At 40.8% G+C, this 21,940-nt stretch overlaps 3 protein-coding genes across 6 annotated transcripts in view; 1 reads left to right on the top strand and 2 right to left on the bottom strand.

The window, feature by feature from the left end:
- Window positions 1-229: 229 nt before the first annotated feature.
- On the bottom strand, window positions 230-1,709 carry cskmt (citrate synthase lysine methyltransferase). Of its 2 annotated transcripts, none has more exons than XM_017709887.2 (2): window positions 1,541-1,650; window positions 230-989 (listed from the first exon to the last, which is right to left on the bottom strand). In XM_017709887.2, exon 2 carries the CDS (start codon window positions 970-972, stop codon window positions 319-321), a length of 654 nt encoding a protein of 217 aa, XP_017565376.1. In that variant the 5' UTR covers window positions 973-989; window positions 1,541-1,650; the 3' UTR covers window positions 230-318. The 2 variants fall into 2 exon arrangements, with proteins under 2 accessions (XP_017565376.1, XP_017565378.1); XM_017709889.2 differs by having other exon boundaries at window positions 232-989; window positions 1,576-1,709.
- A 20-nt stretch (window positions 1,710-1,729) lies between these two features.
- otub1b (OTU deubiquitinase, ubiquitin aldehyde binding 1b) lies at window positions 1,730-7,257 on the top strand. Its single transcript, XM_017709886.2, has 7 exons — window positions 1,730-1,868; window positions 4,135-4,196; window positions 4,485-4,583; window positions 4,736-4,854; window positions 5,758-5,842; window positions 5,965-6,159; window positions 6,732-7,257. Exons 1-7 carry the CDS (start codon window positions 1,826-1,828, stop codon window positions 6,927-6,929), a joined length of 801 nt encoding a protein of 266 aa, XP_017565375.1. The 5' UTR covers window positions 1,730-1,825; the 3' UTR covers window positions 6,930-7,257.
- Window positions 7,258-8,284: 1,027 nt separating this feature from the next.
- Window positions 8,285-21,940, bottom strand: part of shroom4 (shroom family member 4) — a 70,791-nt gene continuing 57,135 nt past the window's right edge. For all 3 annotated transcript variants that reach the window (XM_017709881.2, XM_037545187.1, XM_017709882.2), the window contains 8 exons: window positions 21,554-21,712; window positions 17,594-20,264; window positions 15,248-15,309; window positions 12,741-13,376; window positions 11,956-12,612; window positions 11,689-11,827; window positions 11,019-11,291; window positions 8,285-9,987 (listed from right to left, as the gene is read on the bottom strand). In XM_017709881.2, the coding sequence (XP_017565370.1) occupies window positions 9,712-9,987; window positions 11,019-11,291; window positions 11,689-11,827; window positions 11,956-12,612; window positions 12,741-13,376; window positions 15,248-15,309; window positions 17,594-20,264; window positions 21,554-21,712 (4,873 nt within the window). In that variant the 3' untranslated portion in view covers window positions 8,285-9,711. The remainder of the gene's footprint in view (window positions 9,988-11,018; window positions 11,292-11,688; window positions 11,828-11,955; window positions 12,613-12,740; window positions 13,377-15,247; window positions 15,310-17,593; window positions 20,265-21,553; window positions 21,713-21,940) is intronic.

The following is a 21,940-nucleotide window of genomic DNA, read 5'->3' as shown; positions in this document are numbered from 1 at the left end:
CCTGCCCCTGTGAACACAGTAATGGCTCTTTTGGTGCCTGCTACAATATTGTATAGGGGTTAGCTTGGCTTTGGCCTCATTGCTTTTTTTTTCTTGTTGTCGTGCATTTTAATCATGGCACTTATGCAAGTTACAATAAAGTCTTATCTGTACAACTATGGCAGTCAACCTGTAATCCATCTTCAAATGTTTAAGCAATGGCCTCAAAATATTGACACTTCAACAGTTATATAATGTGCAAAGACGTTTAATGAAAGAAACCAAAATGATAAGACAACAAACTTTGGTAGTTGAAGTGACATACAGGAATATTCAGTGTCAAAGTTGGGGTATACAAGGGGATATCTGATAACAGAAGTACGTGACCCCTCTAATCTCTCCAATTTCATGTACTCCTACTTCAGCTGCCACCTCTGAGCCTCGACTCTCTTTCTCCAACCAAAGCAGCCTGGCATCAGGATCTTCATCTGAGAACTGCAGCAGGTTCCCCGAGGGTCTCAGCAGCTTCAGACATTGCCTTATGATCTGACCAGCCTTCTCTTGCCCTTTCTTAGATCTCACCAATGCATCTGTCGTCCCCTTGTCCACTATTAAAGCCAGGCTCTTTGGCCCAAAGTGTCTTTCTAGTTCTGTGCAGTCCAATTCTTGGAACACCAGGGTGGAGGATGGGTTGCAGGGTTGTACTGGCATGTTTTCTGCATGTTCCTGCATCAGTTGCACTGCCACTGGGGAGATATCAGCACACGTGACCTTCACAGCACATTCTGAGTATCTATAGATACAGGGTCCCAATGCTGAGGTCCCACAACCAATATCCAGAACATATAATGGTGCATCAGTAGTGGATGCAGTCTGCAGCAGAGGCAGGATGCAGTCTTTGATTGCATGGAAGCCAAAGAACCACTCAAAATTCTTGAATGTTCCCTTGCTATTCTCTGTGTAAAATCTGTCCCAGGTGGCTTTCTTGTCCATGTTTTCAATGAGGTCATCTGTGGATACACAATATATATTAATGTTCTAGAGTTGTTTTAAGCATGAGCCATTCTGGACGGTAATTTACTCTAACTTCATTTCCAGCGGTTCACAGCATTCTCAGTGCTTAAAGAGTCGTCTAAAGCTGGAATTTTATTCTCGAACATTTCCCGTTGAAAAGATAACATTTAGAAAGAACTATAAACACAGTATCTATTACTTAATGAGTTTGTGTTCCCAAAGACGGTCTATACTGAATGAAGCATCTTGAAATGGCATCTACAGCGTTTGAATCAATGCTGTATTACATGTTGAATAAAACAACACCAGTTCTTAAGGCGACTCGTGCTCCCAAACAGACCAGCAATCTTCCAGCCAAGGTCAAGAAGTGAGGAATCAGGGCTGGACTGGCGTGGCAGATGAATACTGAGGGCACGACAACATTAATTTGTGACCTCACTATATTCTTATTAATTCGTGGCAACGTCTTATGAAAAGTAATCGCCATGTCACCGTAAGGGCTCCGTACGAAGCAGCTGGTGTTCTCCAGGTAACATTACTAACCTACCACGTGTTAACGAGGAAACGAGATTCTCAACTAACTTGTGGAGCTAGCGCGATGCCAGCGCCGGCCTGCCTCCTTCCCAAAACTCCTCAGAGACAAACACGGCCTGATTATCCTCAGCATTTTTAAAAGTCCTGAAAACCGAGCTAGTTTAGGAGGACAGGGCAGGGCAGGGCAGCACAGGACGCGGCAGGACCCCCGGACTGCGGTGAGCAGCGCTGCAGTGCGGCGCTGACCCGGCAGTGCTGAAAGGTTCACGAGGGAGGGGAAACACAACCCCAGTCCAAGATGGCGGACGAGCAGCAGGAGCCATCCCAGGGAGAGATGGAGGGTGAGTGAGCGCCGCGCTGTCTGTTAACCCCAAACGCTTCCCCTTGCCTCCGGCCCCGTGTTTCCAGCTCTGTTTCTTTTCTACTTCGAGATTTTGCGTCAGAAAAAAAACCCTGCCTCTGTGTCTGTCTGGGCCGAGCTGCAACATCAGGAGGAAGAAAGGAGGAGAGGCAGGAGGCAGGAGGCAGGCCACAGCGCCTCAGCCCGCACGCAGAGAAAGCAGATAAAGACGCCGAGATGTAGGGAAGGTTTGAGGATGCCAGTCAGTGATGCTCTCGGCTGTTTTTCGCTCAGGCCCAGCTCGTTTTGGCTGTCGGGCGCCCCAGAAACCTCCGTGTAAATAAAGCAGCGGCTGCTCTGCTGCCTCGGGAACACGGGCAGCGCAGCGATGCGCTCTGTGGCTGTAAATCCCAGCCGGGAGGCCGATGACATCTAGTTCACCTTTTTCATTTATAAACCTTATTTTGAACAGCGGACGAGCTTGTGTGTGGTTTTCTAGGCGTCCTCTTTGCTGACTCGAGTAAACTGGTGTTATAGCTACGTTAATAGCCGGAGCTTCCCCCGAGTATTGTGGTTAAAGACACCTTGGCATTTCTTTAGAGCCGTTTTAGATAAGAACAGAGGACGAAATGACAAAGAAAATGGACCGTATGTGGCGCGAACCTGATCAGTGCTGTACGTTTTCAAGACTTAAAGGGAAAGTTGACCATTTTATAAATGATGCTTAATGTAAACAAATAATTTAGACTGGTTGACTTGGATTTCTGGCGGTGATGGGAGTCACCTGGTTGTGATGTCTGCAGCCCAGATGTGCCCATTTTATTTACTATCGAAAACCAGCTGTGATCCTGTGTGTGTCTCCTGAGCTTTTGTATGTAATGTTGAAAATGGCAAAATAGTGGTCAGTCTGGGAAAACCACTTTCTTTTGGGACGATGTTGGAGGAATATAAAGCCCCTCCACTGGACTGTGGAGTAACGGATGTTCCTTCTCTGGGTTATCTATGATTACCCTGTAAAGCTCCCTGTTGATTTCAGAAGAGACATTGGATAAGAAATTTCTACACATTTCAACAAGTGTCGACAAAGCTTTGGACATGTAGCGTGTGCATTGGTGCAGTTTGAGTAATATCAAGAATGCTGAGTCTTTCCTTTAAACTCTTCATTTTGAGAAGGCAGCTCATTTATTGGCTGTCCATGTGAATTAAAAATCATAACTCATTTTCTTGTTTAAGTGTGACATGTTTCCAAGGGAAATATGGTGTTATGGAGGGTCTATGAAGGGTATTTATCTGAAAATTGCAATGGTCCAGTTGCATCAGATCTCTTACTAAGAAAAACCTGGATAAATGAGTGGAAAAGTGAGTGGTGACTACAATAAATAAAAATAAATAAATAAAATAAAGCACACATAAAATATATTTTCACAGATGGTTATTTTTAACATACTTTGATAATAATGACAGTTGGCAGTTTTTTTTAAGGGGAGTAAAATAAATACAATCAAAATAAGCAATAATAAAGGCTATTTTTAATGACTGTTTTGTGTGCTTGTGGGGTCAGGAATGAGCAGTCACTCTTGTGGACCTTTCATGGTCAGGTCTGGGTTTGTCTGAATGGATTGATTGATTGATTTTTTTTATTTTATTTTAATAAGCCATATTGTGGCTTTACCTCTCAGACCAGAAATAGTAAATACAATTTAAATTCCATGCAAATATGTGAAATTATTGGCTCTGTAGTCTTCTCTAATGTGCTGCCTTTGGCCGTAGTAACTTACATAAATTCATGAGATTGGATAAACTGCAGCACAGGACTGCAACAGAAGCCATATATATATATATATATATATATATAAAATAGGAAATGCATTTTTTTGGCTTTACTACAGATTTTTTTTACTACAGAAATGCTCGCTTCCCTCCGCTGAAATTGTTTGCTAAGTCCGCATCTGGACTGCAGTCCGCCAGTTGACACCCCTGATGTTAGTGTTTTCGCTTGATGGTAGGTGTAGGTGAGGGTGATTAAATGTGCTATTATTGTTTTAGATTATATTTCCTCTGCCTGGTCGTGCAGAAGTCTCAACATCTGATAGAAGATAACAGAAAAACTTGCTTACTATAATCAGGTACATGAATTAATGAGGTAAAAATGATGAATTTGGATTTCAGGTTGACTTCAAGCTTTTCACCATGTTAGAAAGTGACTCAGATTATGATCATTACAATGTTCACTGAGATGTCTAATCTTTATTTTTATTTTTTTGTAGGCGTGAATTGCCTTGCCTACGACGAAGCCATCATGGCACAGCAAGACCGAATTCAGCAGGAAGTAAGTTATGATGGTTCAGTATTCAGTTTTGTTTTTTTGTTTTACATATACCACAGGTGAAGATTTGTGGATTATGTTATTATGTTAAATTCTCAGTTTTAGCCACAAGAAAATGTAGCTCTTTGAGTTACGATGGTGTCGGTGGGTCTACTGCCACACAACGGTTTAGTGAATCTTGTATGCTAAATGTGTAAATTGATGCTAATATTTCCCCTTTTCCCCTTTTGTTAATTATGAGTAGGTATGCTGTTGTATAGAATCGTATGTTTGCTGTCTTTGTTTGAACAGATAGCCACCAGCAACCCTTTAGTGTCAGACAGACAGGATCTGTCTGTGCTACAGAAAGAGTATGCAGAAGAAGACACCATCTATCAACTCAAGATTAAGGTTAAGATCTTTTGAACATTTTATGCCTTTTTAAAAAATGTTTCAAATGTATTTCATTGCATTACTTTAGTTTATCGAAATTTTATTAGCCACTTAAAGATAAGTATTAACATAATCATTACTTTTGTTTAACTGATGTCCACTTTCTGCAGGACCTTCACAAAAAATATTCGTACATTCGGAAGACGCGACCTGATGGAAACTGTTTCTACAGAGCCTTCGGCTTCTCACATTTGGAGTCACTACTGGACGACAGCAAAGAGCTACAAAAGTAAAGCCTGGGTTTTGTATGGTGGTTTAATACAGTGTCTCGTCACTTTTGGTGCCATCTTTCTGGCTGATGATGTGAACTGGACTGGTCAATAGCAGGAAATGTGCACTCTCTGTAGAACGTCTGGGGACTCCTAGCTTTTCAAAATGTCTTACAAAAGAGCTTAACATACAAACACTAGCCAGATTTATTACAAGCAAAACAATATTTCACGTTAATGTTTGTGGACAGAACTGCCCTGGGAATAATGATACACTACCACACACTGCATGTTATTTTCTTGTTGTGATGTCAGCATTCATCAGCACTCAGACCGTTCAGCTGTTTAAACCACTTTTGCCCAAAAGAGTTTCATTATGTGCTTATAAAAATAGTTTGGAGAAGACAATTGTGCATAAACAATGACTTGACAATCTAGTCTTTATACCAGGGAAAATACTTTGAATATGAAGCTGAGTGTTCTAAAATGTACCCAGAGTATTAGCAAATTGCTGTTTACGATCAGGTATATTTTATACTTAAAGTCCTTGTGAATCATTCTGCACGTCCTTCTGTCCTGTGATGGATTTCAGAGTGAAAATGTGGTGTAAGGGAGGGTCTCTGAGGTAGCAGAATGTTTTTTGTTTGATGATAGTTGGGGGTTGTTGGAGGGGGAGGTGAAACATGATATTAATGGTTATTTTTTATTAATTTTCAATATGATGTTTGCCTTTTAAATTGTATGAAGAAGGTGCTTAAGATGACCAGGGGCATGACCTAAGAAGATGGAGTTCAGTTTAAGTGATCTTTCAAATATTATTCAGCACCTGGCTGACAATATAACCGAGTTAGGTAGTTTGGTCACTTGCCATATTAGTGAAGTTGATTGATTGAAGTGTGTTGCTAATTTCCCCTTGGGTGTAGGTTTAAAGCAGTGGCAGCAAAAAGTAAACTGGACCTTGTGAACCAGGGCTTCACCGAGTTCACTATTGAAGACTTTCACAACACAGTGAGTTGGAAGAATAAGATGAGCTTCTGCTGTTGTGTTTAAAGAAACATTTTTAATTCTGTAAATGTGTTTATTAATTGTCAGTACTGTTCTTGCGTATTGTTGTGCTCTTTCTTCGGTAGTTCATGGACCTGATTGAGCTGTGTGAAAAGCAGCCAGCCCTCGGGGAGCTGCTGAGCTCTTTTAATGACCAGAGTGTGTCTGATTATGTGGTCGTATATCTGAGGCTGCTCACTTCAGGCTACCTGCAGAGAGAGCACACCTTTTTTCAACACTTCATAGAGGGAGGACGATCTGTAAAAGAATTCTGCCAGCAGGTAAGAAGAGAGTTTTGAGGATTTAATGTGATTGGCCAAAAAAATGTACAATATTGTCCCTGTTTTCTGAATTTTTTGTAGGTAACTGTCATATTGTGTCAGAAATTGAACAAATCTGCTTGAGATTAGTTAACAACTGACACCTTTTGAGACCAGCAGTTTGCACTGTGCTATTGATGTTTATACCTTATACGCCTCCATTACTTGTTATAGTAACTTATTCATTACATTACTGGAAAGGACAAAGGTAGACAAAGTGCTGTTCAGTTTGTTATGAATCACATATGATGTGAAATGGGAAGCATCATGGAGCAGTTTAGGCCTGCCCTGTTGCTTCTTGTGTAAAAGCAGTATAAACAGGCAAATTTTGGACACCAAACAAGACTTATGGGGTAAGGGGGAAAATGTCTGTATTTGGTAAGGATGAATTGATCTCTTTAAGGACTTGAGGAAAAACTCAGCAGAAGCCTAGAAATAAAACATTTGAGAATTTATACAAAGCATAAGGGGAAAGCTGAGTGTTAAAAGTAGCTGAAAGACTAATGCCTAAATGTCTGTGTTCTGCTGTGTAGGAGGTGGAGCCAATGTCCAAAGAGAGTGACCACATCCACATCATTGCCTTAGCACAGGCGTTAAATGTGTCCATACTAGTTGAGTACATGGACCGAGGTGAAGGAGGCACGGTTAACCACCACGTCTTTCCAGAGGGCAGCGAACCACGTATCTTCCTCCTCTATCGACCAGGCCACTACGACATCCTGTACAAATAACAGTCCTCATTCTGGCACAGTGGTGAAGGAGAACACGCCCAAGAACCAGCCAAGATTATTCATACATCCGTGTGCGATGGTTACTCCGCGGTATTGCAAACACATACAGTGAACCGTTTTTGTCACAAAAATTTCCCCTTATTAAAAAAAAAACTTAATGAATTAAACAAAAAAATTGAGTAAAGGAAAATGAGCAGTGAATCCAGCATTAGGGTTGTACAGTTTTTGTTTTCTTTGTGGTTGTAAATGTTATCAACTTGCTTTTAGTTAGTGTTTTTCCTTTGTTACACTGAATTTCATGAGTTTTATTAAAGGGATTTTCACCTTATGTCTCGTATGCATTTGTAGCAAAGTTAACCTAGACATTTCAGTTTCTAGAATAAAAGGAAATGTCCTTTAAAACATAATAGTACCTTTTAAGATTTTGTTTATACAGGTTAGATAGGTAATTTAGCCATCCTGGAGTACAGAATGAAATTAAGATATCTATAGCTTGGCATAACCTGTATTACTGAGTTCTACAACTTGTATTTGTACAGATATTTCTTGTGAAACGTGAACACAGTACTGCGTGAAGGTCAGGGACTAATCAAAGCAGCTATATATGTTATTTTTTTTGTTTTGTTCCCATTTTTTTTTTGGTCTAAAAAAGTAGGAAACAAGTAAGAGTTACACAGAAGCCTCCCCCACCACCCAAGGACAAATATCTTTCCATTCACATGCATATGGAAGGAAAAGTTTAAGGTTCAAGTAAAAAACAAGGTTTCAAAAACTGGAGTTCAAAAAAAAGTTATAGAGAGAACTTCTTAACAACTGTGCAAGATCTGGTATCTCACCAAAACTGTCACCATCAGATAAACAGCACTTAAAGCTTTCATCTTTGAGCGAGAGGAGAAAATCAAGATCCACTCTTACTTCAGATCTGAAAAAATCCACCTGTTTCTGTCCATCCTTAAACTATGAGAAGAAAACTTACACATCCTATTAGACTCTGAGTCTAAATTTCTAATTGGGATTAGTTGGATTGTGAGAAGCCAAAAATACATCCAAGACTGAACTCTGTAGGTATGGAAAAATATCCCTGCAGATTTCTTAGAAAAACTGAAAGCAGGTCTCCTGAAAATAATGGAAGCTGTAATAAAGACATAAAAATTGACACAAACAATGAAAAAAAAAAAATCAATTACATGGAGATTTTGAGGCTTCTGTGTTTTTCTGTTAAACAAAAGCCTTTTTTTCTAATTCTGAAAGCTTGTACTTGATGGCCAACTGGAACTGCAATAAATAAAGGGGGTCTCTGACTTTTGCACAGTAATGTATTTGGTTTATAATAAATCAAGCAAGACACACAGAGCTTAAAATATTAATATTTTATCAATTGTACATATTCCACACTTGACTTTTTAATATAGCAAAAAAGTGGGGAAAACCATGAATTTATTACTCAACCAAATATTTTCTCACTTTTTCAGTCTGGAGTTATTTACGAAGGTATAATACAACAAAATGAGTACAAAGTAGGCTGTATATACAGGGACGTAGTATTCCAGGGCATATTTGACAGTTTCTTGCTGTAATAACTACACATTCAGTCTTTTGGCACAGTGAGAAAGAAGTCGTGAAAGCCCTTCAAAGAAAATCCTGAACTCAATCTCAAAAAAGAAAAAGAAAACAGAAATAGCAATAAATTGCTTTAACATTTCAAAGGTTTTCAAGGAATTAAATGTTCAATAAAGCAGCATTCCCCTTTCCTCTGAGGAAATCTCCAGTCTTTCTCCACAAGAGGAAGGATATTAAGAAGCAGTTTGCCCAAAAGTGGTGTAGAATGTTACACAACAGAAAGCAGGAGACCCCAATACTCAATTAACTACACGTGATAGTTAAGATGACCAAAACACAGAGGCTTTTGTGATCAAAAGAATAAGCACCATATTCTTGTTTTTATGTTCATTGAATAAATCTTTGGCAACAGCAAAAAATCCTGAAATGAGTTATGGAAAATACAGTAAAGCACTTTATGATGTAAAGCTAAAAGTATGTTTTTGCGTTATGCTCTGCAATAGACAAAATACCTTGCCAGATAAATACTTACATACAAGGTAATATATAAATGTCCCCAAGACCGTATTAAGATTCTGTAATTCTGCAACACTATCCCTGACATACAATTCTTCCTCAATCAAAGACCTTTAACTCCAACTCTAAGTAGCATGTCTATTCTGCAATGACACAAGATTATGTATTAGTGCTGAGTTTGCTGATAGGAGAGGTGTCTGCTTTTTTTTGAGTGATGGAGCCCACACACCACCCCAGTCACCTTGTAAAGAGAAACCAATACAGCACGCAGAATTCTTACTTCATTTTCGCTGAGATATAAATAAATAAATAGCAGTGCATGGAGAATCCCTCTTTTGAGATGGATGAGAGGCACACAAACAGCTGTAATGTGGCTTAGATGTAGTGTTTTGAGGTTAGCCTAGTGTGAATTCTCAATACACGATTTCAAGTAGTGCTGCAGTGAAAATCTTGCTGAGTGGGTAAATGTAGGCACAAAGCATTAAACTAACAACCGAAGAGTTTCTGTAGTATTTGAGTATCAAATCTAGGCATTGCAGGCTCTTTACAACATCCAATGCATTGTCCACTGCCCAACACAGTGCTCTTTCTCAGATACTTTTATGTGTTCACTAGGCAGGTTCACTCATGCTGGATCATGCTCAGCCACTCGTGCCTGCATGCGCACACATCCTCCCCTCTTTCTCTTCCAGTTCCTCTAATGCCCTTATCCAAGGCCAATTCCTACTCCCAGGCCCAGGCTCTCCCTCAGGCCACGGAGGTGCTCCTCTCCCAGTCGGATCTTGTCATCCAGCTGCCGCTGTTCCACCAGCAGCGCCGCCTTCATCTTCACAAAATGGCTGTAGTCACGCAGCTGTTCAGGGGTCAGGCAGCGGCCCAGCACCCTGCCCACGGCCTGCTCTCGACGATCCACATGTTCCTTCAACTCCTGAGCCTCAGCTAGCTGTGCCAGGAGCTGCTTCTTCTTCTCCAGCAGGGGGAGCTAGAGGACCACAGAGAAACCAAAAATAAGCGATACAGAAACTGTGGGATTGTTAGTATATGGTAAACAAGGACAGGTGATGCCACTGTGTTTTTGTTTTGTTTTGTTTTGTTTTCTCATTTTTCAATCCATATCCAGCAATGCCAGTGCTAGTATCCTGATAATAATACCTATACATTTGAAAGTCTTCTACCTCACATAAAAAGAGGAAAAAAAGTAAATATAGAATGAATAAAAATATCTATATCTGTCTTTTTACAGCTTTCCCCCTTAAAATCGTTTAGAAGTATTTGCATTACTCCTAACTGTAGAATTTAAGCCTGTAAGCTTCTTGAGAAATAATGAGTATTTTAAGGAATTAAAGGTTAAAAATAACCTAATAATAAAGGGTTAACATAACTTAATAGTAGGTCAGTCACTATATTCCTGGGTAACACCCATGTATTTACGTTCCTAGTTTTTCTTTTTTCCAGCATCAAATACACAATAAATTTCATTTAAACACATACAGTACTGGGTAAAGAAAGCACCTGATATCAACTGGCCTCATTCACCAATATCCTCCTAAGTTTTCTCTTAAATTCGTTCTTGAGAAAGGTCCTCAGAAAACGTCTACATCAGATTCATAACGTGTCCTTAAATCATAGAATTGTTCACACAGTTGTGCTCTTGAGTGTGTGTAGATTCTGTTCTTACAATAGACAAATCCCAAATAAGAAAACATTGGTGAATGTCAGTCTTGAAAAAGGGTCTTAAGAACAGTTGGTGAATGAGGCCCATTATTTTGTATCAGTACAGAAGTGCTGATCTGCCTGTATCTAGTGATTGAGTCGAATGTTCAGACAGATCAGTGGAAATTAAGTGGTTGACTGACAACAGAAAGAAACTGGAAGAGACTAGAGGAAAGTGGCACTAGACACCAGAAAATTATAATCCCAAATTTCAACCCACAAACAAGATGATGATATATAACAGAAACACATCAAATAGTATAGTATTCTTGTCTCCCACAGTGCCACCCCTTTCCTCACCCTCTCAGTGTGGCCTGACTCTGGATCCAGGCAGTCCAGGGCACTCTCCACTCTCAGCAGCCGGCCAGAAAGAGACAGCAGCAAACTGGTCACCTTGTCTAAGTCGCCAATGAACATGCGGAACTTGTCCACCTCGTTAGGCTTGCAAACAGCCAGCACTAGACTTTCCACCTCTTCTCCCAGCTGAGCGTTGGCCCTGATGTCCTCCTGCAGGCCTCTCTGGGCTTCCCGTAACACACCTAGCTTCTTACGCAGGCTCTCCATTAACTGCCTCTGCACACAGAGCCCACCAACATACAGAAATATGTAACATAAATTTCAAATCTTTCAAAAATCAGTGGAAGACCCTTACCGAAAACACCGATAAGCTAATACTTGGGGCAGATATACAGGGTGAGTCAAAAGTCACAGGCCACCACTTTATTTTATTTTTTATTTCATTATGGACTTTTATCTCTGGGGTCATCTCAAACAATTTGTGTATGCTGAGAAAATCTGTAACAAACACCACCTTCAGCACCACATCATGGAGGCTTGTGACAGCATAAAAAATACAACTTTTGACTCACCCTGTATACTAACTCCTAAGAAAACCACTAGATTTGAGTATAGTCACTTATGCGCAATGTACAAGACTACACCACTGACTAGAAATCTAATTAGGCCAAACCTTGTAATTAAGCTCTTCATCCTCCTCCTTCATGTCTGAGAAGTCCCTCATCTTATAAAGGTGCTGAGTTTTGTTGTTGGTTGCACTGTAGGTGGTGGAGGCTGAGCCTTGTGATGCTGATGAGGCCTGTCTAGAGGACCTAGGACAAAAAGTATGCATGGATTAAGTAGTTAAGCAGTTAGAAATACCTGGGATATCATGTAAATTAGTTCTAATACAGCATCAAGTCTTGGAAACAGAATAAGTATAGAAAAATAGTTGACCTACCTCTCTAGAGTGTCTCCACTAACTGGGTAACCTCCTCTCCAGCCCTCTCCTCCACTCCCTGCTTCTGTGCAATGAGGGAAGAGCTCTCCCATCAGCTCCTTCCTGGCTCTGCCACAATCCTTTTCCAACAATGAGTCCACAACAGATGCCCTCTGCACTCTCCTCATCCCTGCCAAAGGAGCCTCCTCGTCAGTAAGAGTGTCTATGTCGGTTTCCAGCACCGTCACTGGTTGGGCAAAGCACTGCATCTCCATCCCTCCTTCCTCTTGGCTCTGCTGCTCCACTACTGTGCTCTCAATCTTGTGGAACTCATCTATGTCTGTCTCCAAAGGCAAGGCATAATCCTGGCTTGGAGGTGGAGTTTGGGTAGAATGTTCTGGGTTCTTCACGGTTGTGCCAGGGAAGGCCATTTGTGTCTTATTGTGTAAGTGCTGCTGGTAGTCGTTCATTGTGAAGTAGGACTCAGGAGGAACAGCCCCAGGATAAGAGCCATTCTCCAAAGAAGGGGCAGGTCCTGATGACCTGCTAGTGCTGTTGGTTATTGAGGAGTTATGAGGACCAGTCAAATCCCACTCTGCTCTATGCTTATGGAAGACTGGCTTTACCACAGATGGTCTCGAATGATTTGTAGGCAGGCCCCAGCTTTGGTCGGACAATCTGAAAAACAGTTTAATGAGGGTATGTGAGATAATACATAGAAATCTGAATTTATAGATGTGAGGTCAGACACAATACCTGTTCTTTACATTTGATATCAGAACAGGTGGTCTGTTAGCTGTCCTTACCTTGTGCCTGACTCAGTCAAGGGTGGTGGTGTGTCTACTACTCTGTTCATTTCATAATGGTGAGACATGGGCATGTCTTGTTCTTTTGGAGGTGGGGCCACCGGTTTGAAAGCTCTGCGATTAAAGGCAGGACTAGGTGGAGCAATTTGGCATTCCTGGTAGCAGTGCTGACAGTTCTCTGCCCCATCCGTTGGAGGAAGGCTATAGGACCGCTGACGTGACATATCAGGGACAAGAGGGGGGCGAGGTGAATACATTTGTGTCTGTGGAGAGGAGGCAGGAGGGGAGGAGAAGAGATTGTGATGAGAGGCCCGTCTCTTGTGGAACTGACCCCATTTTGGGGGCGGTGGACGAGGAGGAGGAGGACCTTTTTTCTTCTTTGCTTCATCAAGGGATGTGACGTTCTCATCAAGTTCTCTGATTCTGGTAGCGTTAGCATTAGTGGATATGTGGCTTTGAATGCAAAGGGTCTCTACTCGGAGGTCATTTTCTGACATGGCACGGTTTCTAAGTTGTGATGATTTGAAGGGTTGATCCTCACTGTGACGAACACGTGGTCTGTTCCACTGGCCCTGAAAGCCCAGACACACACCAACCTCTGCTGGCCTGAAGTCTCGTCTTCTCTGAGCATAGTCCCTACAGAGAAGAAAAATGATTCATACATGCTATTGGAGCTTATGAAGCAATTTTTGAAACCACACATATCCTCTCAAGCGACTATTGTCTACATATAATTAAAGAAAATTACTGTACAATTTGAAATTCACATTCCAATCACCATAATCAAACATGACATAAAACATATCAATAATTACAAAAGTTAAACTTGGAGAGACCTCCCACCAGTGAAATCAAAGACATGGTTCACTGAAAATCAATTTTGCACTAATTTTTCCCTTTTCTCCTCAAACATAGTTTATCAGCTAGAACATGTTGGGTGTCTGAGGTTTACTTCTTCAGTCTTGCAGTGGAGTTTTTATTTAATTACATCTATTGCGTACTTTGGTAGTGACATTTTTTAATGTTACACCATGATTTTCAGACATTAACTTCAAAAGTGGGGGGATCCAACTGCCCATCATGTGGCCAAGGACACAGACTCACTTCCTGCTCTGAAATGCAGGGGTGTGGCTAAAATAAGGCTTTGCTTACAAACTAAAACTCTTTTTGGGCCAGCATTTTTATTTATTTTGTTTTTTTTTATTAAAAAATTGAATTCATTTCAACTTCAATTTAAAAGAAAAAATATTGAATATTATGAATATTATTGTTCTGACTGTAAATGTAGGGGCTAGGGTTTGGGTCAGCCACCTTCCAAAGGAAAATACCCTGTACATCACGGGTGGCTAATCCTGGTCCGGGAGGTCTACAACACTGGAAAGTTCAGATCCAACACCTAATATTCAGATGCCCATTGAAGCCTTCATTAGCTGTAGGAGATGTTTTAAATGTTGAAGGGTAGTAGATCTCCAGGACCAGGACTTGACACCCTGGCTACAAATGATGGTTTTACATAGCTTTTGCTTATTATGGTTTAAAATAGAGATTATTACAGTTTTGTTTGGGTTGAAATGGGTCATAACATAATTCTTGTAAACATCTTGGGTCAGAATACATTTATTTATTTATTTAAACTGTTTGAACTAATTCAAACTCGTCTGAACAATTGAAAAAATGTGTGAATCCATCTCAGGACCAAGAACTCATTTTTCACAAGGCTTTTTTTTTTTTTTTTTTGACAGTGACTTAAATGAGTAACAGTATGGAAATAAATATGACTGAGTTTTTTGCATAGATTTAGCAAACACTAAATTTCTTCATCTAGCATCCATGCCAATAGTGTTATAATGATTCACTACTTTCAAGGTGACTTCATTAGTCAATATTACAATATCACTGAAAATAAAGAAAAAAGAATGATAAACATTTTCTTCCCATGACTTTCAGGAAGTTCAGCTGCAACTTCCTGTTGAACGTGTAACTTGGGGAATCTTCCAGATATTTCACAGGGGTGAATATACATTTTCCATAACCTCTGATGAACAACTCATAGAAGAAGGATGTTTCAAGTATGAGAAGTATTCGAGTGTAAAATTCACACATTAGAGCAAAAATAACATTTTTAAATAATTTGAGTGAATATTTTTCAAAGTTATAAAAAAAATGCTGTTTTTTGATTGCTGTAGAAGTATTATGGATGTTCAAGTTATAATTGTTTATGTGAAACATTCACACAGATTGTTGTGAAAGACTCCTATGTTTAAAACATATTTTATCTTTACATGCATGCTTGTAAATGTAATGTCAGTTGCATCACAACAGTAAAATCACCCCCATAGACTAACATTACTTTTTAGCTGCCCTAGCCTGTAGCTCCACTGCAAGAATAAAGTAGCCAGACACAGACGTGTCTCCTGTAATCAGCTACCTTTGAGGTAAGAGGTGGAGAACTGTGTAGACTTGATTTTTCAGTGAAACACTCCTCTAAATAGGGGAAGTGATCTTACCTCTCAGTCAGGCTGAACTTCCTGTTGAGTTTTGTTTGCTCTAGCTCCCGTACAGGATAGGCCTGTGAAAGACAGTTGCCAAGTGATTCAAAACAGGAACTGAAACAGGAAAACTGTTTGGATGCCATAGTTTCCTTGGTGCCTGAGGCACAAAAAATAGCCACATATGAAGCTTTGTTGTAATGATGGAAGTACTTAACTTTCTGCTACGGTTACTTTACCATTCAACAAAATTCAAGTTTTTGAAATATAGTAGCAGATGCAACTACAACTTTGAAATTATGGTCATATAATGTATCTGTTTTTGTCATGTGCCTACACATGGTGGAAAAATATTTGGTTTAAACAATTAAACAATGGTTTGTGGTTTGTACCACACAAAATAAAATTGTAAGAATGTTTTTTCTTAAAATTATACATAGTCAGAAAACGCATTATTTGGATGAAGGTCTGTTTGAGAGCTACAGAATGTTCTATTTCAGAGAAAACAAAATCTTCATAATATTTTATGTTTATGAGATCAGAATGTAGGTCATGAACTGAAAGCCATGAATAATAAAATAACATACATATTCAGTCTTCCTGTAAGACTGGGACCAGTTTATGAAATATTTTACATTTAGTGACATAGCCAACCTTTTCCTCATGGGATCCTCAGGAAGCACAATTTTAGTATGTCCTGCACATCTGGAAACATTAAAGGGGGATTTGGCTATTCTGTAGAGTTGAAATGAATGTCCAGTTTCTATCTTTGTAGCATCCTGCAGAACAACTTCTGAGATATCTGAAAACTACTCGAATGTGGAATATAGCTGCAACTTCAACTCCCAGGGATTATAGTTTATGGGAGTATGTATGTTAATTGGAAGCATTTCTAACAAGAACAAGTCATTTTTCTGTCAAACATACATTCTCAAGATAAAAATGCTGTTCTGTTTCACTTGTTGCATTTAAGAATTATGGTTTATTCACTGCGCTTCTTTTCGGCCTTAAAGGGTCAGTTTGCTGGACAGAGAGTTAGCCTAGTTCAGGACTCCACATTCCTTTTAGTGTAGAAACTCCATTCAGAATACCGTATAGTCCAGGACAAGGCTTAATCTCTGTCTGGGAAACCAACTCTAAGTGACCTAAACTTTAATCCTAATCGAAAACTTTCAAATTCGGCTTTATTTGGTTCACTTTAAAATAGCTTCAGTGGCTTCACATTATATGCTCGCAAGGAATTGGTATGTACCTCCTAGATGACATACTAGATTTATGCATTTATAACAGACCGTACATTCTAATATTTAGTCACACAACAGACATTTAAACCTCTGGTTAAAGTATGTTCCTCTACAATATAAGCTGGACCAAGACAGAGCATAAGTCTTGTCCAAGGTTATTGTTGGCTGGCTGCTGAGGTTCTAGAGCAAGTGGCCCTGATCCAACAGCTCAAGGAGCCCAGCAACTTTCTTTAGGCCTGCTGGGCTTCATAAATCCAGCTAGTCTACTTTCTTCCAGACCCAGAGTTGTGGACTTCTTCTTTGAAATAACAGCAAACTTATATACAAGGATATTACTGGACTGTGAAGTGCAGGGGAGAGACTGTCAAGCCTACACGTTGCAAAGATTTCTACCTAAATCTGGTGAGCTTGAAATGCATATGCACATATTCCAATATGGTGTCATAACCAAGCAATATGTCCATCAAGGTGGATGACCACACTTTCCAAAAGGAAAAAAAAACAAACAAAAAAAAAAACAGAATATATAAAGTATATAGCTTGGGATTACTGTTTAAAAGACTACTACTACTACTACTACTACTACTACTACTAATCTGGTTGCAGATATATTTATAAAATTATTCTAATATGTTAGTACTATGCAACATTACAGGTTTTGAATAATTAGTGGGATAACTGGAAGCTGTAAATTAAATTTTTCGATGTGTCCAGAATGCTGGAGAAGATCTAAATTGGCTGAGAAAACTATTGAGAATTGAGAATAAAGTTTTAATAAGATTACTATCAAGAATTCAACATATTTAAAAAAAAAAAGTGCAGATGCAATTTTTTTTTTAAAATTATTATTCCTTTCTAAATAATGTCTTGGTACAGCATAGTAGGTAACACTGCTGCCCCCTATGTGGAATACTGGAGTTCGACCTCCCACCTGGGACTTGTAACACTGCATCTGTCTATCTCTAATGTATTATCACTGTAATACTATTACTGTGAATTATATGAAATGGAAAAAACGACATGCATCTGTATTACAAAACAATATCTTCAGGATATAAAAAGCATATAAAATATTCAACTTTCAAACCTGAAATCATTTATCTTTAATCTAAAATCTCACCTCTGTTGGGGTGCAGCTCCTGGCCTGGTATTCAGGATGTCGGCAGTAGTGGTCAGACTGATGCTGATGGCTCTTTACAGGTCTGAAGGCAGAGCATGGTTTTTGAATATCAGGGCTAGTCTTGTGGGAACTGTCTTGATGAGAACTAGTGGAGATTAGATTCTGAGGTTGGAGTGGCTGTTTTAGATGGGCACTGTGAGGCAACGATGGCGGCATTATGGAATTGCTGAGGTCATGACCTGCATATGTGAGATCTCTGTCTGTCTCCCATTTTCTCTCCATCTGTTGCATACTCTGTTCTCTTTCTGTCTCCTTCTCCCTCTCACGTTCCTGTTTCTTCTCTTTTTTCCAGGCCTCTATCCTCTCCTGCTCTTGAAGTCTCTGTTGCTCCCTAAGCCTCTCTTGTTCTCTTTCCCTCTCCCTCTCCCTCTCCCTCTCCACCATCTTCTCTCTCTCTCTATCCCTCTCTTGCTGTGCACTGACAAACTGTCTTTTTGTCTCATATGAATTCATGGAAGCTCCATCATGGACGCCACCCTGGTAAGAGAACCTCCTGCGCCCAAGGTCAGGGACTGACTCATGGGGATCGGGAGAAGGTGGATCATCTTTCCTCCCCTGTTTCTCTGGCCTCTGGCGGCGGCTTGTCAGGCTTGATAGGTTAGTCACAGACTGGCTCAGGTTCCGAATAGTCTCCTCAAAGAACTTCCTGCGGTCTGCAAATGGTGGGATGTCACAATCTTCTGTTCTACTTGAGCGCCCACTAGAAGAACCCACTCTTCCTCTTGTTGTTCCAAGCTTCCAAGATGCCTGCAGTGTTCCTTCATTACTTTTCTTCTCGGATGGCTCCATTTCTGGCTGCAGTTTGTTTTCTGGTGTCCAGCGCCAACGACGGGCTTTACCTGCTGGTGCCACCTCTTCGACCACAGGCACACAAACTGGTCTTGTTGCCTCAGTTGATGGGATGCCCTGAATTTGCTGTGAAACGTCTATGTCCTCAGTCCTGGTTTTTGAATGTTCCACAGGATTTATTCCACAGAATCTGTCTGGATCATGCTGAAAGGTTGGGTCTGAAGCAGTCTTTCTGGGCTGAGATGGAGCAAATGCAGTATTCTGGTAACCAGTGTGGTTTGGGCTCTGAGTTTGGGCTCTGGATTGATGGATTTCTGCAGACTCTGATCGGGATTCTTCTTCCATATCAAGGTTTGCACCATCCTCTTCCTCTACTGTATCCCCACCACAGAGGACCCCACCTGGACCTTTGCTCTTCTGCAACTGAGCCTTCTTCCTCTGGATCTCATTGCGAAGATTTGTGGCAAATCGCTCACTCCGACGGCGTGACTTAGATGAGCGAAAATGGCGCTTCTGAGGAGGCTTTGAAACATCAGCTTCATCTTCCTTTCCTCTCCCTCTTTCTTGCTCCTCTTCCAGTAATGTGTCCATACTGGTTGCAGCACTAATTGGCCCAAAGTCTCTTTCCTGAAGTTCAGCGTCTATAGAGGATCCTGACCCAGAGAATCCATTTCTTACAGGTTCTCCTGGAACACTGACAGATCGTACCCAGGAATGCTGGATAGGAGACAGGCTTTGGCATGAATTGAATGGTTCTTCCTCCACTCTTTGTTCCTCTACTTCTGATGTAGTCAGTGAACCAGGAGTGGAGCATCTGCTGCCTTCCCATTTACCCTGAGCTGCAACATCTGGGCTGTTTTCTCTCAAGTCAACCCTAGGATGCATAGAATGAGACCACTGGCTAGAAGGGGATATGGAATGTTCACTATTGTCACTGGAAACTTCCATCATCCGTAGCTGAGAGGCTAGTAATTTTTCAGGGGCGCTATGTCTGTGCATCCTGGATGGGAGACTGTTGTGTAAATGGTTGGGTTGGGTATCAGAGCTCTCTGTTGGTGGAGGACTGGGCCGAGATGAATGCCTCTCTAGATGCTGGAGGTGACTGCTCTTTTTAAACTCCTCTGGTAATCCATCTTGGCTATCTAAACATAGTTCTCTTTGAGAACTTAATGTGTAGTAAGGTTCTGTGCTATTTCCTTTCAAGTTCTGGCCATTTTCTTGTGCATTATTCAGACACCCACTCCCGTTCAGTCCCTCATGAATGTGAGGTGGGCTCTCAATCATGCAACATGTCATATTTGGAATACCAACAGGAGCAGATACACAACGTTTGTCTGTCACCCCTGGTCGGCCTCTGGTGGCCCTGAAACTATCCTTCCTCATGGGAGGCTGGGGAGGTACACACTTCTCTTCTTCATAGCTGTAAGATGATGGCCGTACTTTAGCCTCTGGCCTATGAGGCAGAGACCTAGACTTAAGGCTTGCCTCCTCACAATGCAGTTCTCCACGACCACTGGCTGTAGAGTTTGGATGGCCTTCTGTAAACCTGCAGGAGGGGCCTAAGCCCTGAAGAAGGCTGTCCATGGAGCTGTTCTCCTCAGGTCGCAGAGATACAGTGTAGTCAGAAGTGTTTGAGCTGGCAGAGAAGGAGCTATAGGCAGAGTCTCGTTTATTGTTGAAGATTGCAGGATCGATGGGGGAGAGTTGGCTTTCGTAGTAACCCTGACTAGAAGGGTTCTCCAGACTTTCCATACTCCCAAGTGAGCTGCTGCGGTCTGTGCTGTAGTGCCTGGAGAGGTGGCCCAACTGCATGGACAGCTCACTGCAGAGGAACAGAAAGACAGAGAAAGAAAAAGAGAGCAACGGGGAGTCAATGAGAGGATAGAGGGAAGGGAAAAGAGGGTGTGATAAATAACAAGAAAGAATGACATGAGACTACAGCAAGTGCAATAATCAACAATCAACTATTTTGGGGTTTTTTGAAATGTCAAATTCACAGTATATGGAATATAGTGGAGTGTTTCTGTTTTCCAGATATAGCTTTTTTCTTACTGCACCTGAAACAATATCAGGAAAAAGGAAATTAGGTTTCCACTATGGAAGTCACACATCTTTCCCAACTTTATCCCTATCCTATCACCACTAGACAGCACAGAATATGTAACAACATTTACAGCACCCAAAGTGTCCCATTATTGTTTGATTTGTGGTCCAATCAATGCTGCTGTAACTTTGTTTTAATGTAAGTTTATGTTTTCCTTATAAACATATTAGATCACAGTAAGATCTTTAAGTCAATAGGAATATAAATCAAATGTTCTAAAAGTGACTATAAAATGAATTCCAGCCAATGAAAGTATCTACCATCTCTATCCTCATATGCATTTTTTCACATCAGATATATTTTAATAGTTCCATCAGCGTAAGTGACTTGGAGAAGGCCAAACTTGGAGAAGTATGGAAATTTAGAACGACTTTGACCTAGTCTTACATAAAGTCCTTTACACACATTACAGATAATCAATGAGATTAGTATCAAAATGCAATGGCCCAGACACACTTGGCATTATGGCACAGCCAGAATCAGCAAGAATGCAAATTTACAATCACTTCAGGGAACAGGGAATTGTGCCTATCCTGATTAAGTTTTTTTTTCTCAAAGAAAAAGACTGTGGAAACCTGGAATGTACTAGGAATATGGTTTGTTTGAATGGTTTGAATTGGTTTATTCAGATTATAGTACATTCTGTGGTGTTTTTTTTAATTGTAGATTTATTGTAAATATTCTCATAATTCTGCTTTTGGTAAATCTTTGAAGAATGCATGAATCAAAAGTCTAAAAATAGCAGTGGCATCCGGCGAGGCGTGTGTTGACATCAGACCTGAGATCACTGGCTTCCTGCTGATTGTGTTCCTTTACAAAAAAATTCCCCAGGCCAAAAATGCAGTATCATTCTCTCTCACACACATTAAGTGGGATCAGCTATATCTATTAGCAAGTGATCTCACTTCATCTATGTTAAAAGACTCCATTTTACAGTAATGTCAAAGGTATTTGGGTTTTTAGGGCTGTGAGTGAGGACTGAGGAGGGCATGCATATGGATTCGCACCTGTTTTCACCCCCCGAGTGCCACGGTACACTGAAGGTTGGGGGGTGGAGCTGCATGGCCGAGGGGCCGTCTGGACTGCCTGCTGGACCAGGCACAGAGGGTGGCTCCGACACCTTCGCCAGGTGCCAAGAGTGAGGACGGATCAGGGGCACAGTGCGTCTGCCAGGAGAAAACAGACACATGCATATATCATCAGAAAACATAACAAATGAGACACTGATGGTACATGACTGTTTGTCACTCATGCTGCTCTTTAGTCTTAATGAGCAAATGAACCGATGGATGACCGTGCAAGTCATTTTAAACTCAGCTGATATGAGGTCGGCAGTGACATCTGGATTTGTACAACACACAGGGTGTGATTCTGGCTACTAGTGTACATGGTAA

This window comes from Pygocentrus nattereri, chromosome 2 (assembly GCF_015220715.1).
Source record: "Pygocentrus nattereri isolate fPygNat1 chromosome 2, fPygNat1.pri, whole genome shotgun sequence".
In the NCBI taxonomy this organism is placed as follows: domain Eukaryota; kingdom Metazoa; phylum Chordata; class Actinopteri; order Characiformes; family Serrasalmidae; genus Pygocentrus; species Pygocentrus nattereri.
The sequence above is the reverse complement of the archived record's forward strand: the minus strand, read 5'-3'. Positions and strand labels throughout refer to the sequence as shown.